Below are 18,763 nucleotides of genomic sequence, written 5' to 3'. Positions count from 1 at the left end.
TAATAATGAACAGTGACTGCTAATGGATACGTGTCTTTTGGGAGGGATAATGAATATGTTCTCAAACTAACTTATGGCTGCAAAGCTTTGTGAACATCTAAAAACCATGGAATTGTATACTTTGGATAAATTGTATAGTATATGAGTTATATCTAAATAAAAATTTTTTAAACATTTTTTTAACGTTTATTTATTTTTGAGACAGAGAGACAGAGAATGAATGGGGGAGGGTCAGAGAGAGAGGGAGACACAGAATCTGAAACAGGCTCCAGGCTCTGAGCTGTCAGCACAGAGCCCCACGCGGGGCTCCAACTCACGGACCGTGAGATCATGACCTGAGCCGAAGTCGGCCGCTTAACCGACTGAGCCACCCAGGTGCCCCTAAATAAAGATATTTTAAAACAAAGTAAACTAAAACTTCTTCAGGCTTATAGATGCTGAAAGAACTCATAATAAACAGACTCATACTCAGAGAAAAGTTAGGGGAAGTCCATTAAGTAGAAGGAAAATTATAAAAGACAGAAATATTTACCTATACAGAGGAAGAAAAAGCACCAGAATGGGAATGACATGAGTGAATATATATATTTAAAAAATCTTATAATTTAATGTCTTTTAGAGATAATCATCTATTTGAACAAACAATAACAATGCACTATAAGGTTTATAAACTTGTATGTGTTTAAGTAAATGAATAACCACACAACCATAAAGTCTGGGAGGAAATGGATAGAAATATACTATTGCAATGTTTTTATACTATGTGTAAACTGGTATAAAATCGCCTGGCGGTACACTGTGATAAGTTAAAGATTATACTACAAACCTTTCATAAAACCACTAAAATAGCAAAATAAAGGGTTATAGATAATAAGAAAACAAAGGAAATAAAATAGAATCATAAAAAGAGGGGAAAAGAAACAGCAAAGAGAATCTAAAGAAAATCAATAAAAATATGACAGATTTAAATCTAAACACAATAATTGCATTAAATGTAAATGGTTTAAAGACTAATTAGGATGTAGAAATTATTATATTGAATTTTAGAAAAGCAAAACAAACCTATATGGTGCCTAGAAGAAGTATACTTCAAACCTAATGACAAATATAGGTTACAAGTAAAAGAATGGATAGACCTATACCATACTAATACTATGCAAAAGAAAGCTGCAGTATCTATTTTAACATCAGACAAAGTAGATTTCACAAAAAGAATACTTCCAGGTACAAAAATATTCTTTTTCTAGTGATGATGTGGTCAATTAATCAAAAGGACAAAAATCCTAAATGGTTTTACCCCTAATATCACTGTTCCAACATCCATAATTTAAGCATTGATAGAACTATAAAGAGAAACGGGCAGATACACAGTTATTACCAAAAATTTCAATACCCCACCCTCAATATTTAATAAAATAGGTTTAAAAATCAGTAAGCAATAAATAAATAGTGAGGATGAAAAGTATAGCACAGGGAATATAGTCAATAATACTGTAATGTTGTATGGTGACAGATGGTAACTACACTTATTGTGGTGAGCACTGCATAATGTATAGAATAGTTGAATCACACATGAAACTAATATAACATTGTATGTTAACTATACTTCAATATCAGGGGTGCCTGGGTGGCTCAGTTGGTTAAGCATCCGACTCTTGGTTTCAGCTCAGGTCATGATCTCACGTTCCTGGGTTCAAGCCCTACATTGGGCTCCACACTGACAGAATGGAGCCTGCTTGGGATTCTTCTCTGCCCCTGCCCCACTCATGCACGCACATGCTCTCTCTCTCTCGCTCTCTCTCTCTCTCTCACAATAAAAAAATAAACTTAAAAAAAACTATGCACCAATAACAAAAAATAAGTACATCAGCAAGTAGATCTTTATAAAAATAAGCACCAACTTCATCTAAATGAATTTACAGAAGACTCCACCTCATAATAGCAGAATACACATTCTTTTCCAAGTGCACACTAACATAGATCACATTCTGGGTCATGAAACAAGTCTCAGTAAATTTAAAAGGATTCAAGTCATACAAGTATGTTCATTGACCACAGTGGATTTTAATTAGAAATCAGTAACAGAAAGGTAACTGGAAAAATCTTAAATATTTGGAAAATGAATACCACACATTGAAATGATCACCATGCATGGGTGAAAGAAGAAATCAAAAAGGAAATTATATATATATTGACTATGTTATTGACTATATTCCCTGTGTTGTACTTTTCAGCTTCATAACTTATTTATTACTTACTGATTTTTTAAGCCTAGTTTTACTAAATATTGAGCATGGGGTATTGAAATCTCTGATAATAACTGTATATCTGCCCATTTCTCTTTACAGTTCTATCAGTGTTTAAATTATGGATGTTGGAACAGTGATATTAGGGGTAAAACCATTTAGGATTTTTATGTCCTTTTGATTAATTGACCACATCATCACTAGAAAAAAAAAATTGTTCCTGGCAGCATTCTTTTTGTAGAATCTACTTTGATGTTAAAATAGATACTGCAGCATTCTTTTGCATAGTGTTAGTATGGAATAGGTCTATCCATTCTTTTACATGTAACCTATATTTGTCAGTAGGCACCATATAGGTGTGTTTTGCTTTTCTAAAATTCAATCTAATGATCTCTACATTCTAATGGGATTCTTTAGGCCATTTACATTTATATATGCGTATATATAAATTTACTGAATGTAAATGAGATCAAAACATTGAAATTTGTGGGATGCCACTATAGTATTACTTGGGAGGAAATTTATAGCACTAAACACTAAAATTAGATGAGATGTCAAATCAGTGACTTCATCTTCCACTTTAAGAAACTAAAAAAAAAAAAAGCAAATTAAATTTAAAGCAAGTAGAAGAATGATAACAATACAGATCCAAGTGGAAATCAGTGAACTAAAAAACAGAAAAATAATATTCCAATTTAGTAGGTCTTGGGGTTGGGCCCTGATCTCTGTATTTTAAAGAGCTTCCCAGCTCTTCTGATTTAAAGAGCTTTATATAAGAATTATTCTGATAATTCTGAATATAAATTCTGATAATTCTGATAATTCTCAGATAATTCTGATATAAAGCCAGACTTGTGAACTGTTATACAGATTTCCTCTAGAATCCCTTCAAGCCATGATATTCTATGAAACTATAATTTTGACATCTGCATTTGTCCCTCAAATGTGAATTAGTAGGATAACAACCTAATCAGTATGGGCACAGTAATACTTTATAAAAGGATCTGTAAGATATTTTGGATCAGGATGTTAATTACATACTGATGAAATGCTGACAGCTAAAAAAAAATCTCAGTCTAAGACAGAGCTTTTATGCCACTGGAGCTGAGAGTTCTATTCCACTACTCATAAACCAGGCTGAATAGCAGCCAAGATGGTGTGTGGGTCTGGGAACACAGCAGACAGAAGGCATGTGACACTTTCCATTCTCTCTCTATGAGCCAGGTGTTATAATCTATAATTCTTACAACAGGACTTAGATTTAGTTTTAATTATCCCATTTAGAGATGGAAATCTATAAGTGGTGAAGTTGTTTCTTTCTCTCAGTGAATCTGCTGGCAACTGGTGGAAGAACCCATTATTTGAGTCCAGCTCTTTTCTTACTCAAACCCTCTCTAAGCCACATGAAGCTATTTTGCTCAATTCCTGCAGTAGTAATGAATAAACATAAGAAACAGATCATTTGTTATTCTATAAATGGAATTGCATATTCAAATCAAGTCCAGTCATTAGATTATTCTTAGGGACATGTGATCTCAGTTATTTACCAAATTACATATAAAAAAATACTTATACACCGAAATCTCATTATATGTTTCCTACAAGCAAAAATAGAGCCTGGTGAAAAAAAAAAGTCTTTTTAATGAACTGAACTGCATGCATATGCTCTAATACAGGCTTGCCTTACAAAGAATTCTGCCTTAGGTAAAACAATGCCATGATAAAATCCTAAGTCTAAGGTATGTGTGTGAAAAGGATCACTGCCCAAAATGTGGGCATTATGTGGGGATTATGTGAGGAAGGGTCACCTACCACCATGTGTTGAGCTGAGGTGATGGGTCTTAACCCAGTGTCTGCTGGATGCCTACTTAGTCTCCCAAAGAGATGACAGGTATAATTTCTCCACAAAATTTGTTCTCCGCCCCCCTATGCATTTGAATTAGCTTTATGAGAGAATCAGTTAACTAAGTCTACAGTAATAGCTTTTACTTCAAGGACAGCAATTAAGAATGTCTGTTTCCTCTCCTCCTACATCTGTTCTGCGAATGGAGTGAATACACTTGAATTGTTTTCTGGATATACAGTAATTGTTGAGAAATGACAACTTACCCACCTGTGTAGTAGGCTGTGGTTTTTAGGTGAAGACTAACTAAGCTGACCTAAATATACACTTGAAACAGCCCTCCGATGTGCATTAAGAAAGGAAAAGATTGTTAGAAAGGTCATCTGAAAATCAGTGCCCAGCTGAGGCAGTTAGTCAGCTATGCATTAGAGACCCCAAATATAGCACACCTTACCTTCTTTTCCTCTAACATACAAGCACCGACACTTCAACACTTGAACTTCATTTCTTTGGATTAAAACCTTATGTCTCTTATTCTTTCTTAAAATATAAAAACAATCAGGATGAGGGACAATTGTATGTATCCATTATAAATCATATTTTAATAATACATTTGATTCTTTGTACAGCCCTTCACACATTTCAAAATTCTCTCAAATTCTGTGATCTAACTTGAACTCTCAAAACCCTATGGAAGGACATGGTAGGAGCTGTCACATTTACACACATCAGGAAACAGCTCAGAAAGACATGAGGATTTTCTCTGCCTTTCCAGTGGCTATTCCAGGCTTCTCTCCGATACATCACATCTGTGACCAAAAGTCTTTAAGCATTCTTTTTATAGTTCTTTGGTTACTCAATCATGCCCATAATTTTTCACTGAAAGCTATCAAAGAGCAACACAATAAGACATGCTTTAAAAATTATACTTCAAAGCCCACTTATTATGTCTCTTAGTTGCTTAACATGCATTATCCACAACAAAACTAACTCCTAACTTATCTGGGGTCATATTCCCATACTTAGTATTGTCTCTTTCCCTTTTGTTAGTATTGTCTCTTTCCCTTTCGTCATCCAGCAACATGACCCTGGAATGGGTAGGAGCTCCTCTTATAGCACTCAGCAGGGTATTCTCTAGGTCACTTCAGTAATCCTGAATCAGTGTGGAGCTACCATGTCCAGTTCTGGGAGGTGTGAAGAAAAGAAGCTCAGGACATTTTAGCCAGTGGAGCATTCCCCACTGAGGAGGAGGTTAGGATTCCTTTGTCTTCTGCCACCAAGTTACAGCAGTGGCAGAGATCACCTTCTCACTCATGCAACCAGCTTCTTCTCATACCGGATGCTCATCATTCCTCATTTAGAAGCAGTTTTAACTAAACTGGGAAAATAAACTTTGGAAAAGCCTGGAAAAGAAGTCCAGATATGCAAATACCTGAAGAAGAGGGATAGAAAATTAATCCTTCTTATCATGGACATAGCCAAGAAAAGATTATTCAGATGTTCTGCTTAGATTAAATGAGTCCATGAGTCATTTCTATGCATTGTGCATGTATTCGGTGTTCATTCACCTTTAAAAGCCAACAAATAACCTTTTATTTTTCCCAATACTGATTTTACTTGGTATAGACAGTCCAGAATATGGACAGGGAATTTGTATTCTGTAATACTCTATTTTCAGGAGAGTGGTTCAAATTTCTTGAAATCCTGAAGGGAGAGAAATTCACTCAGGTTCATTTCCTTTCCTTTTCACCATTCTCTTATTAGAAGGTTTATCCTCCTCCAGCCTTTTCGAGCTCACATGACAAGATCTGTTCCTGAGATAAATGATACCCTAAATAACCCTGAACTAGTAAAGGACACAGCAGAAGTATTACTTAGAATGATGGATAGTTAAAGATGGAGAACTAAAACAGATACATTCATAATTTAGAAGTTAGTTGAGGAGAGAGAATAGCTGGAAAAATAGTGAGTATTTTTAAAACATAATGATCACAATTTGTATTATGAAAACTAAGTAGAAGATTCCATGTGGATATGTTACTTCTATGCAACATAAATGAGTCTGTTCGATTCCATCTATTTATTGTTGACAATAACAGTGATGAGCCATTTTATTTATTTCCTGAGGACACAGACTATGTATATTGGGAGATGCCAACGTAAACTACTGCATCTATAGTTAGGAACTGCGAACTGTATCCTGGGGTGGGGGGAAAGAAGATCAATTCTCAGCTGCAGAACTATGGAAAGTACACAAAAGTGTTGCAGAAGCAGTTTCATGGCTGCAACACATTACATCATCCTCAAGACAGTCCTTCAATATGTGCTATTTCTATTGTACAGATGAGGAACTGATACTTAAATTCAAGGAAGACACTTGTTCCACTCTGGCTGGGAGGTAAGAGGGGGAGACCATGAAAAGGGGTTCTTGTAGGAGGTAATATCTAGGCTTGAAGAAAGGTAGCAAAAAGCTTAGTGTGGAAGTGGGAGAAGGGTGTTAATATAATCACACCTGGAATGAAAGAATAGAAAAATCAAGTATCCAGATAAGGAAAGCAGGAGGGTTGATGTCCCCAAAAGGTATAACATGTGAGATGTGGAGTTTGAGGAAGTGAAAGTGGAAGTAGGTAAGGGCCAGATAGCGGCTTACCTCTTAATTTCATTCTAGGGGCTTGATTTTATCCTAGAATCAAGTGGAGTTTGAATGAATTTAAGCTAAAGAGTGCCTTAAACAGGCTTGCCTTACTCCAAAGTGGGATTCGCAATATCAACTCCTAAAGTGCTTTTCTTTGGGGACCCTACCCCCTTCCATCCTCTTTAGAAAAAAACAAGCATCTATGTTGCTCCCCACCTGTCCATGGTCCAGGGCTTGGTGCAGAGTGAAAGCACAGTAAATAGGGACTGACTGGGAGAGGGAGGAAGAGTGATAGAGAGGTGAGCAGATAAATTGGTAATTACAGTAAACTAATAATAAATCCATGTATAGCACTATGTTATGAAATACAAGTTGACTGTATCCTGATGAAGAGGCATCAGGGTTATAGCACATAAAATGGGCTACATGTGAAAAAAGTAGTGAGAAAAGAAAATAAGTTCAGATTTTCATAGGAAATTGTCCTTTAAAACAAAGCCCTTCTAAATCCTGAAAGAAAATCATGTACAATTCAGTATCTTTGACCAGGAGAGCTGATCTTGGGCAGTTATTCTGATTGAGCATCAGTGAGTTACAGGAATTAGCCATTCAGATATTGTTTAAATGCAGCAGGAAGAAGATCCTATAATGCACCAGTGATCCTTCAGACTTTCATTAGGTCATTCTGCTGCCCCAAGGATCATGACAATGTGCATGGTGGAACTTTAAAGTCATAGACCAAAATATGTGTATCCTGGCTTACAGTTCAAAATCTTTCACTCAAAAACCAGAGCCCTTCTGATGACATGAGGCTTTAGAAGAGTTGCCATCTAAAAAGTATTCTTCCTTTATGTGCATTATGCTGTTTCACTTGGAAAATTCAAAATTCCTTATGTACATAATGGAAAAATAAAATCTCCAGAATTGTGAATAGTGCTTGCCTTTTGCCTTAATATATCCCCTTCTGAGTGTTTTGGGATGTGTGTGTGTGTGTGTGTGTGTGTGTGTATAGAAGGGATTCTCTGTTTTTTAATAGGATTGCCTGGCATTTTCTACAACTAGTAATGTGGCTAGGTGATCTAGCTATAGTCAGAGATCTGGGTTGGAAGCTGAACTCACCCACTTTCTACCCATGTCCAATTTTCCACTTCAGAAGACAAATGTGGTGTTGAATAATACCATAGATTGAAGGTGTAGTGCTATACTGTAACACAAGATAAGCAAAGGATTATACTTACCCAGAACAGCAAGGAACAAGTCTTATTTATCTTTGCTCTAGGGCCAACCACAGTGTCTGACAACTAATGAGGAAATTAGCACCATTATCTCAATCTTCTCTTTCCATATTAATGCAGAATTACTGCACTCTTCACATTGCATAGACCCTTCATTTAAGGGGAAAATGTGGTGACAATTGAATTTATGAACCTTGTGCAATGGTAATTTAGATGTACTGCTCACTGAATAAATGTCTTAAAGCTGCAAGGAAGTTTATGAGTAATTTGGTGCCCTTCTTTCATTGTATAGAAGAGGCAACAGAAACACGCAAAGATGACATGAATGATCCAATAATGCACTGGGTATGTATCTCCAAACTCTCTGCACACTACATCACAAGGGTTTTGATGTTCTATGCCTACTGAAACCAGTGTAATTCTATGTCCTGCTACTGATAAATTGGACACCTGAGCCTCAAACTTGGAAAACCAGAGGAACAAAGCAGCTGGGGTAGTATGGAAGCTAGCAAGCTGCTGGACTCTAAATGAAACTCAGCCCCACGGAGAAGAATAAATAAGCTACAGTTTTGGTTCATCCTATGAAAAATGCGCCTGCCACAATCCCCATGTTCTCTGATCATCACCAAGAATATGGTACAGGCCTGTACCAACAACTGTATGCATTCCTCTCCTGGCCAAACACACCACTTTTGTCTTGGTCTTGGATCAGAATCCACTTTTAAAATCAATCTATCATTAATCTATCAAAACAATTGATAGAAAACCTAGACAGAAAATCAGCAAAGATATAGCAGAACTCAACAATACCACCAAACAACAGGATCCAATCCATTCAGCAACAGCAAAATGCACATTCTTTTCAAGTGCCTATGGAACATTCACCAAAATAGACCATATTCTGGTCCATACATCAAACATTAACAAAATCAAAATAATTTAACTCATATAGAGTATATTCTCTGGTCACAATGGAATCAAACTAGAAATAAGTAAGAGGTAACAGGAAAACTTCCAAACACTTGGAAACTAAAAACACACTTCCAAATAGTCTATGAGTTAAGGGGGGAAAAAAACTCAAGAGAAAGAAACACATTGAACTTAATAAACAATGAAAGTCCAACATACCAAAATCTGTGAGATATAGCTAAACTAGTGCAGTGAGGGTAATTTAAAGTACTCTTGCTTAGATTAGAAAAGAAGAGTCTCATGTCAAGAAACTAAGTGCTACATCAAAACAGAAGAAGAGCAAACTAAACTCAAAGAAAGCAGAAAAAACAAATAATAAAAATAAAAGCAAAGCTTAATGAAATTGAAAACAGAAAAACAATAGAGAAAAACAATGAAACAAAAAGGAGATTCTAATAAATTACATTTAAAATAAATAAATAAATAAATAAATAAATAAATAAATAAATAAGAAAAGGTCAATCAAATCTCTAGCAAGATGACAAGGAAGAAATAAAGATGACACAAATTACTGTTATCAGAAATGAAGCAAAGGATATATTATAGTCCCTAAAGATATTAAAAGGTTTATAAAGGAATATCAGAAACTATTCTACACACATAAATTAGCATCTTAAAGGAAATGGACCAATTCCTTGAAAAGCACAAACCATCATAACTTACCTAATATAAGTTGAAGAGACTTATAACTATTAAGGAAATTAATTTGTAATGACAAAAATCCCAGAAAAGTAATCTCCTGACCCAGAGAGTATCACTGGAGAATTCTATCAAATATTTAAATGAGTAGTTACCACAAATTTTTACACAATCTTTTCCAGAAAACAGATGAAGCTAGTGCTACCTGATACCAAAACCAAAGACTGTCAAGAAAAAAAAAAGGAAAAAGAACTACAGACCAATGTTCCTCATGAATAGAGATGCCAACATTCTTAACAAAATATTGGCAAATAGAATTTAGCAATATATAAACAGATGTTTTTAAAAAGAGTGTTATCAAACACATTACCATGTGGGCTTATTCTAGGGTTGCAAGACTGATTCAGTATTTGAAAATCACTCAACCTAATCCACCATATTAAGTGTCTAATATATATAAATATAATTTGGCAAAATTCAACATTATTCATGATAAAAAGAAAAAAAAACTTTCAGAAAACTAGAAATAGAGGGAACTCAGTTTGATAAAGAACATATACGAAATAACTCTAGGTAACATTACATTTAATAATAAAAGACTGAATGCCTTTCCTCTAAGATCTGGAACAAAGCAAGGTGTCCCCTCACACTATTGCTCTTCAACAGAGTGTTGGAAGTTCTAGCCAGTGAAATAAGGATATAAAATAAAATAAAAGACATACAGATTGGAAAGCAAGACATAAAGCTTTCAGATGACATGATGGTGTACACAGAAAATCCCAAGGAACCTATCAAAAAATGAACACACAAAACTTCCTAAAACTAGTAAGTGAGTTTCAGCAAGTCAGAGAACACAAAATCAACATATAAATAATAACTATATTTCTGTATATCTAGCAATGACACAGGGAAAAAGAAAATTGTAAAAACAGTACCATTTGTAATCACTCCAAAAACATGAAATATTTAAGGGGAAAATATAACAAAATATATTCAGGACTTGTATACTAAAAACTGTAAAACACTAGATGTAAAAAAGTTAGGAAGATCTAAAATGGAAAAACATATCACATTTGTTGGTCTGAATACTCAACATAGTAATGACAGCATTTTTCCAAAACTAATACAGAGACTTAAAGGTTTTTCTAGATATAGACAAGATAATTCTAAAATTCATATGGGAAACAAATGGCTTATAAGAGTCAACATAATTTTTAAAAAGAGGAATAAAGAGGCCGAACTAATCTGCCCAATTTTAAGACTTACTATATAACTATAGTAATCAGGACTGTGGGTATTGACACAGTGATAGACACAAAGATGAAAATAACAAAATAGAGAACCCAGAAATAGCCTACACTAGTTGATTTTGGCAAATGTGTAAATGCAATTCAACAGAGAAAAGACAGTCTTTTTAACAAATGGTGATAGAGGAACTAGATATCCATACCAAAAAAAAAAAAAAATGGTGAAGGGAACTTAGCTCTAAACCTCACACCCTGATTTTATATAAAGACAGGTAATGAATTAAATGTAAAACATAAATTTATAAAACTTTTAGAAAAAAACAAAGGAGAAAATCTTGAGGAACTGGGGCTTCATGAAGAGTTCTTAGACATTACTTCAAAAGCATGTTCCATAAAAGATTAAAAATCAATAAACTGAACTTCATCAATATTAAAAAATTTTCCTCTGTGACAGATCTTATTAAGAAGATGAAAAGACAAGCTACATATTGAGAAAAACATCTGCAAACTATATCTCGCAAAGGAATCACACCTAGATTATATGAAGAACTCAATAATGGAACAGAAAAAATAAAATAAGATAAAATAAGATAAATAAAATAAAATAAAATAAAATAAAATAAAATAAAATAAAATAATTTTTAAAGGGCAACCAATATGAAGAGACATTTCAATGAAGAGGACATAATGCTGGCAAATATACACATAAAGGGAACTCAATATCACTAACCATCAGGAAAATACTAATCAAAACACAATTAGGTATCAATCTAGTAGATTTATACCTATTAGAGCAGCTAAAATAAAAATAGTGACATTGTTGGTGAAGACAGAGAAACTAAATCTCTCATACATTGCTGGTGGGAACAGAAAATGGTACAGACACTTGGGAAAAAAAGTTTGACAGTTTCTTAAAAAAAAACTAAACAGACATTTATCGTATGGCTTAGCAATCATACTCCTGGGCATTCACCCCATAGAATAAAATCTTATTTCTACACAGAAACCTGTAAACAAATACACACAGTCATTTTATTTGTAATGGACAAAAACTGGAAACAACAAAAATGTTCCTCAAGAGGTGAGTGGATAAACAAACTGTGGTACATTGCTGCCATGGATACTTATGTAGTAATAAGAAAGAACACACTACTATGAATACACACAACAACTTGAATGGATCTCCAAATCACTTTTCTGAGGGAAAAAAAGCCAATCTCAGAAGGTCACATACTGAATGACTGCATGAATGTGACATTCTAAAAATGACAAAAATACAGAAATAACAAATAGTGGCTGACGGGGGTTAGGAATTTTGGAGGAGAGAGGTAGGTATGACTACAGGAGCAGCAGGAGTGGGATCTTTATGATGACAAAACAGTTCAGTATGTTGATTGCAGTGGTCCTTCCACAAATCTACATATGATAAGACAACATGAAACCATGCACACACATTGTAACAGTGTCAATCTCTTCATATTGACATGATACTACAGTCATAAATTATGCGACTCTGCACTATCTTTGCAATTTCCTTTGAATTTATCATTATTTAAAGTAAAAACTTAAAGAATATATCATCACGGTATATTTTCTATTGGAATAACAAACATCAACACTCACTTCCAATATCTGGCCTCAGCTTTTTATCATATTCTCTTAGCAACTTGTTGAGGATAAGAGTCACATCAGTGTCTTGGGACTTTGGAGCCAAGACCCACTTTTGGTTTGATGATGAATCTTCATATTCATCCTCTTCCACCTTCCTGGACCTGTAATTATGGCACAAAGTGTGAAGTATAAGTTGTAGCAATAGCTCCAGGAAGTGTCTTAAGCTTGGCCCACTCAAGTACCATTGACATAAGTAGAAAGTCCCCAATACTCACAGCCCAATCAATGGGTTACATCTAAAATGAAAACAAAACAAAACACATTTTAGAAAGAATCCAATTGGAGGAATGCCACTGCTCTTAACATGTCATGATGTTTTCATTAAATGTCACAAAATTATTCCTTGTGTACATTAAACTATAGACTGATAAGTAAATCAATGCCAGAAGGTCAGCCAAGCAGCAATCACCCTTGCTTGGATCCACCTTGAAAACCTCTGAAGGTCAAAACACAAACCTTCCAGATGTTTGTCAGATGGTGACTTTATCATGCTGTTTCCACCCCCTACTGCCAAGACCTCATTTTAGTTGAAGGTGAGAATAGGTTTTGCAGAATCACACTCACTGAAAAATAGTTGAGTCTGAATTCTGTTCTTCTTAAGGAGACTGGAACCTTCGGTCAAGGTAGACATGGGCACATTATCAGGTGGTCTGTTTGGCCAGCACTAATGTGTGGTGACAGGGAACAGAGATGGTGTTTGGTGAATAACTTCTGGCAATTTGACATGCCTCCTCCAACACAAACTGATTCATTTCTTACAAAGCAGGCTAATACAGACATTAAAAATTAAAATATTTCTAATATGTCTTAATCATTTGGCCCCTCAATAAATGGATCAAAATGAATGTTTGAGCACCTTTGAGCTTGTCTCGTGCAACATGACAGCTACCTCTCCTGGGTGATACACACTGACAGGAGTACTTGAATGGAGAGGCATCAAAATGACAAGTTAGTTTTCTTAGCTGAGTGAGGCCACCTCAACAGCACAGCCTTTTGGGCTTGAAAAGAGGAGAGTCTCCTTCTGCATCAAAGCAGCATTTCCAGGGGGACTGCACTTACTAGGGCAAAAAAAAAAGCCTGTAAAACAACCAACAATTTTGCTTATACTCTGTCAACATAAATGCCTTAGTGACTTTTCACCAAAGAGAACAAAATATGGAATAGAAAATTGTATTGAGGTTTATTTGTCCTGACTTGGTATCAGCTCATTTCTGTTTAGCTTCCCAGAGAGAAGTCAAAATGTTAACATTATCCCAGGGCAACTGTGCTCTGGGACACAAGTTTCTTTAAGTTAAATTTTGGAATTGTCTAAATTATCTACAATGAACATGAAAGAAATGAAGAGAGTAAATTTTCAAAAATTTATGATCTCTACTTTGTTTAAATCCTCATAATCATATATATAATGTTATATTATAATCACATAATTATATCTATAGTATAATAGTTTATATAATTTTATGCAATATGTAATCATACATATATGTCATATATTATATACATTATAGTCTTTTTATGAGTGTTAACGAGCCTTAACCTAGATTAGGGCAGTGTCACATAGTCTAGTCTCAGATGACTATACACATTTATATAAGATTTTGAAAATGAGTACATGGTATATGTCTGGCAGATTGATTTCACTGAAGTTTTTCCTAGGCTTATCTTAAACTGTAATTATATTTCTTGAATATGTATCGACTAGAAGGTTAAAATAAATCATCCATAGAAACTATAAATTGCTGTGAGTTTTTATTTGCACTTAACATTCACCATCAATAAGAACTTAAAAAATTTGGGACACATTCAAGAAGTGACATGTTGCATTTCATTATTTGTAAAACTGAACTTTTACAAATAACAATATAGAATTTAAAATGTCACTGTAGAATATTTTACCAGAAATATTGTCAGGAATATCATGTTGGGAAAAAAAAAAAGAGAGGCTGAAGCAGGCTCTGTAGGACTTGGTTAGCTAGAAGCAATCATTGCCCACAGGACCTGGCAATTCATTCCACAGCAAAACCATTTGGGAGACTGGGGACAGAGGGACAGATCACCTTGGCAGAATCACATACAACATTCTCAAGACATGTTCCAACTCAGCCACAGTCCTTTCCTCTATCCCTCTGTTGTCTCTCTGCCTCTTTCTCTCTCTTCTCTCTTCTCTTTGCCTCCCATCCCTTTCTCTCTTACCCATCTCCCTAAGTCCCCTCCCCCACCCCCAAAGACAGCTCACTCCACAGACCAGACTATGCTTTTTGTGCTCTGCTGCTTTTTATTGCCCCAATGGTCATATGTACATAGATTGAGAACATTAACTCTTCATCAGTTCTCTATATATACACAGCCTTCGTTTCTGAAAAATTCTTTTAACTACTTCAAATGCAGGTATTATAATGAGCCTAATTCTCCCTCTAGTGGTGAGGAGAGGGTTTTCCTGAAATTGCATAAGCGTCTTCCTTAGAGGCCAAGGCAGGTGAGAGTGGGAAAGAGGAGGAAGGAAAAGCAGCAGCATCCTCTCCCACCCCTTTAGGAGGTCAACCAGGACCTACAGCTTGATGGCTGGGCTGGGGTACACAGTTGCAAAGAGTGGGCAGAGATCCCCTTGTCTCCTTAGAGACTGACACTGAGCTTTTCCCCATTCTGATCTTCCGTCAGTTTGCTGCAGGACTTCAGAGAATGAAATAAAAGCCTCACAGTGCTGATGTCAGACCACCAGCCCCACAGGAAAATCTTCCCTTTGCTGAAAACCAAATCTCATCTCAGAGGACCCACCAGAATGTGAATAAAACACGAATGATCTGCTTTTCTAAGTGGGTTATATATAATCTTTACGAGTGTTCTGTTATCAGGATTTTGGATCCTAAATACTATAACTGCAATTAGCTTCTTCTTAAAAACAAACCAGCAATGTATCGTCATTTTTAGATGTTATTTTCACATCTTATACCTTCTCTTTGACTAGAAGGACAAAGTCTGAAGTGTTTTTAAATATTAAAAGGAGCTCCTAAACCTCAGAAATCAGTTAAGTGTCTGCAAGGTATCACCAAGCTCCAGGCATGACTTAGTGTGTTCTAATGCATAATAAGCACATCCATGGGGGGTCTGAACAGGGTGCTTTTCTCTCCATGGAGTTGCCAAGCCATCACCACAGAGCACACTGTTAGAACATTTTCCAGGGATTTTGAACACCAGAAGGGCATTCCAGACTGCAAACAAGAACCCTCTCAGCATTAATAACAGTTATGAAAGATGACACTGGTCATCAGATTATTTTACATGTCTGTAAAACCCATTCAAAGAATGAAGACACTTTCAAAGGAGAGGCGTATAGCAATATAATTAGTTTAAAATTTGGATTTTCTTGCAACTGATATACAACTTCTATTTTGAAGTCCAGGGAATGAACCAAGATATAGAACATATTAAAATCTTTACATGTGCCTTGGTGAAATTTAAATATGAAGAATCCCAAGAAATTGGACATGTATTTGGGAATTCCCTAGAAACCTGACTGCTTCATGTTAGATACTAAAACATCTTCCTACTTCCTAAGCACATAAACTAATGAGGACAATGAGCAGTTTTCCTTTTAGCATATTAAGTATCTATAAATCTAAAGTATCTGTAATTAATGATATAACTCTGAAATATAGGTCACTTCATCCAGTTTGTGGCAACAGAAAAGATCATGTGGATATGACTTCAAATCTGGATTATATACTTCAGAATTCTACATTATGCCTGGTGCTATCTGCTGCTGGTCTCTCTGGCTCTAGACAGAGATACATCCAGGCAGAATCAATTTCAGAAAGTGGGCTTCCATTTCCTTCCCCAGTTCTCTCCTTAGACGGGAAGAAACTGGAGTTGAAAGGCCCAATGAGTACTATGCCTGGTGGAGAGAGCTGCCTGTGAGCCACCAGATGACAGTCTCTGGCACACTATCTGCCTTTCACACTTTCACCTCTTAGTGGGGATAATGGTATGGAGGGGATGGCCAGGGCTTTCTTCTTCAGAGCCAAACACCCCTGCCAAAGGTGGGGAGTGAGACTGGGGCTCCTACTACGTCTTTTAAGATGTGTTAATGTACCTCCTTCCTTCCTTCCTCACATGAATGAAAATGTAAGCCTGTCATTGTCTACTGACACTTGCAGCGCTTACTGCCCATAGGAAGGCTCTCTAGTTCTCTAGCTTCCAGATACAGAAAATAAAGAGGTGTCAGAACAAGAGTGTTTAGGGGAAGTGGGTGTCCCAAGATTCTTGGGATGGGGATAGGGGGAGAGGCATGGAGCTGCTCTGATTTCCAAAGTCTGGGCCGGAGATCTAGTCTAGGACACAGAACTAAAGAAACCAAACCCAGAATATCGTGTTATATTTACAGCAACAGGGTTTAACCCCTCTGGTCCCATCATCCTTCCACCCTCATGAGCCATCTTCATCCTTTCCTGGAGGTCTCTAAGCTCCCATTATTTGGTTGCTATTCTAGGATGCAGGTTATGGGTATTTATGGTAAGATAATGTCTTACAGTTGCCAGGAAAAGCCTTATTATCAATTATCAACATGCTTTATGGGAGTAAGTGTGTATGTCTGTGTATGTGAAAACTGGCTCATCTAGAAGGGGTGCATGTGTATAGTGTGTGTTTGCAGAACCTGGAGAGGAGAATAATTTCTGAGAAGAAGGGTTCTTTCCCTTGCTCCAATCCTCTTCTGCCTGCCTCCAGCCTGGATGCTCTTTGCCAGTGTGATCTAAACTAGGCAGCTAGGAAATCATGACTTCTTAGTCCTGGGAAATTTCAGAGTGATGGAAATTATACAGAACGTCAGTCAATGTGTTTGTATGAACCCCTGGAACACTTGTACAGAGGGGTAAATGGGAGGTACACACCGCCGGTCATTTATGATAGTGATTTTCAAAACCCCTTAAAACCACCATATGCGAAAAGCTTCAAGAGAAGAGCCCCATTAATCTCAGAGTCCCCACATTCCTGGTTGCACAGAAGGCTGCAGCCGCCCAGCGTGGAGAGGCAGATAGCCCTGTCAAAGGGGAGACTGGGACAGGTGAGATGCAGGCGGACTCCGTCTCCCCCGGGCCGGCCCCAGCGGGGCTATGCCGCAGCCCAGCCGACGGCGGGACGCACCGGGACTCCTGGCCGGCAGACAGCGCCCCCCGCCGCCTTCCCCGTCCCGCTCGGAGCCTCCAGGGCTGCAGGGCCCGGGCGCCACTTACCGGGCGTGCAAACCCGAGAACAGGCAGAGGAGGAGGAGCAGCTTCGGGGCCATGGTGCGGTGGAGCTCGGGGAGCAGGGTCTGGGGCCTCCAGCCAGGCGCGGCTTCCTCCGGAGCGCGGGCCTCGCCTCCGCGGGCTCTTCCCTCCCTCGCTGCCTCTGGTGCCACTGACTGCGGCGCCACTCGGGCTCCCGGCCACCGCGGCCGGACAGGTGTGGGCTCGGGCGGGCCGCCGCGCCCCCGACGGCCCGCGGGTCTGCGCCCAGCTATGCGGGGTGCACGCGGGGCACCCTGCCACCGCGGCGCGCCGCCCCCGCCCGCTGCCCGCCGCGCGCCTGCCGCCTCCAGCCGCCTGGGCGCCGGGTCAGCACAGCCTGGTGGCGGGAGCGGGTGGGCTCGAGCAGTCCCTAATCCCGCCGCCCCGCAGCGCCGCGCGGCGCTGCCCCTTCTGCCGCGAGCTGCGCGCGGGTGCACAGGCGGTGGGCTCTGCGCTCGGTGTGCGGCCGCCGCACGTTCGGAGGTGGGGGCAGCAAGGCAGCCGCTCCTCTGGCAGCGCCTGCGAGGCGGCCCCGGCGGGGAGGAGTTTCCCCTATTACACGCCTGGCAACGCGTGCGGCGAAGAAAGCAAGGTTTGAATGGACTCAGAGTTTGAGGCCGGGGAGGGGGCGGGGCTCAGCGGGGGAGGGGAGGCTTGGGGATCCCATAGGAAGCCTTTAGAAGAATCCCAGGGATTGGCATCTCAAGGTTAAGAGTGAGCCCCCGAGTCCGACGCAGTACGTTCCTTCTGTCTTCTCAGCAAACGCGGTGGTTCTCCCGCGCTCCCTGACCGACTGTTGTCTGTTCTTCCCCGCGTGTCTTCAGCTAGGTAGCCATAGCAAAAGGTTTGCTGAAGGCGCCCTTTCCATGCACATGTCCTGCTAGGTCTACTGAGCTCCTATGCACTACTAAGATCTGTGTGAAAAAAGTGGCTTCTTAGGGATATTTAGAAAAAAGCATTCCCAATACGGACCATCCTAACACATACAATAAACAGGTGGGGGAACACACACACACA

At 38.3% G+C, this 18,763-nt stretch overlaps 1 protein-coding gene across 4 annotated transcripts in view; it reads right to left on the bottom strand.

The window, feature by feature from the left end:
- The window catches only part of GABRG3 (gamma-aminobutyric acid type A receptor subunit gamma3), a 732,437-nt gene extending 714,119 nt beyond the window's left edge, over positions 1 to 18,318 (bottom strand). For 2 of the 4 annotated variants that reach the window (XM_058736908.1, XM_058736910.1), the window contains exons 1-2: positions 17,711 to 18,316; positions 12,435 to 12,583 (exon numbers count right to left, since the gene is read on the bottom strand). In XM_058736908.1, the coding sequence (XP_058592891.1) occupies positions 12,435 to 12,583; positions 17,711 to 17,763 (202 nt within the window). In that variant the 5' untranslated portion in view covers positions 17,764 to 18,316. Of the gene's footprint in view, positions 1 to 12,434; positions 12,584 to 17,710 lie in introns of all 4 variants that reach the window. The other 2 variants (XM_058736906.1, XM_058736907.1) reach the window with 2 other exon arrangements.
- Between the last annotated feature and the right edge of the window lie 445 nt (positions 18,319 to 18,763).

This window comes from Neofelis nebulosa, chromosome 7 (assembly GCF_028018385.1).
Source record: "Neofelis nebulosa isolate mNeoNeb1 chromosome 7, mNeoNeb1.pri, whole genome shotgun sequence".
In the NCBI taxonomy this organism is placed as follows: Eukaryota; Metazoa; Chordata; class Mammalia; order Carnivora; family Felidae; genus Neofelis; species Neofelis nebulosa.
Note: the sequence above shows the minus strand (reverse complement) of the source record. Positions and strands in the feature narration are given on the sequence as shown.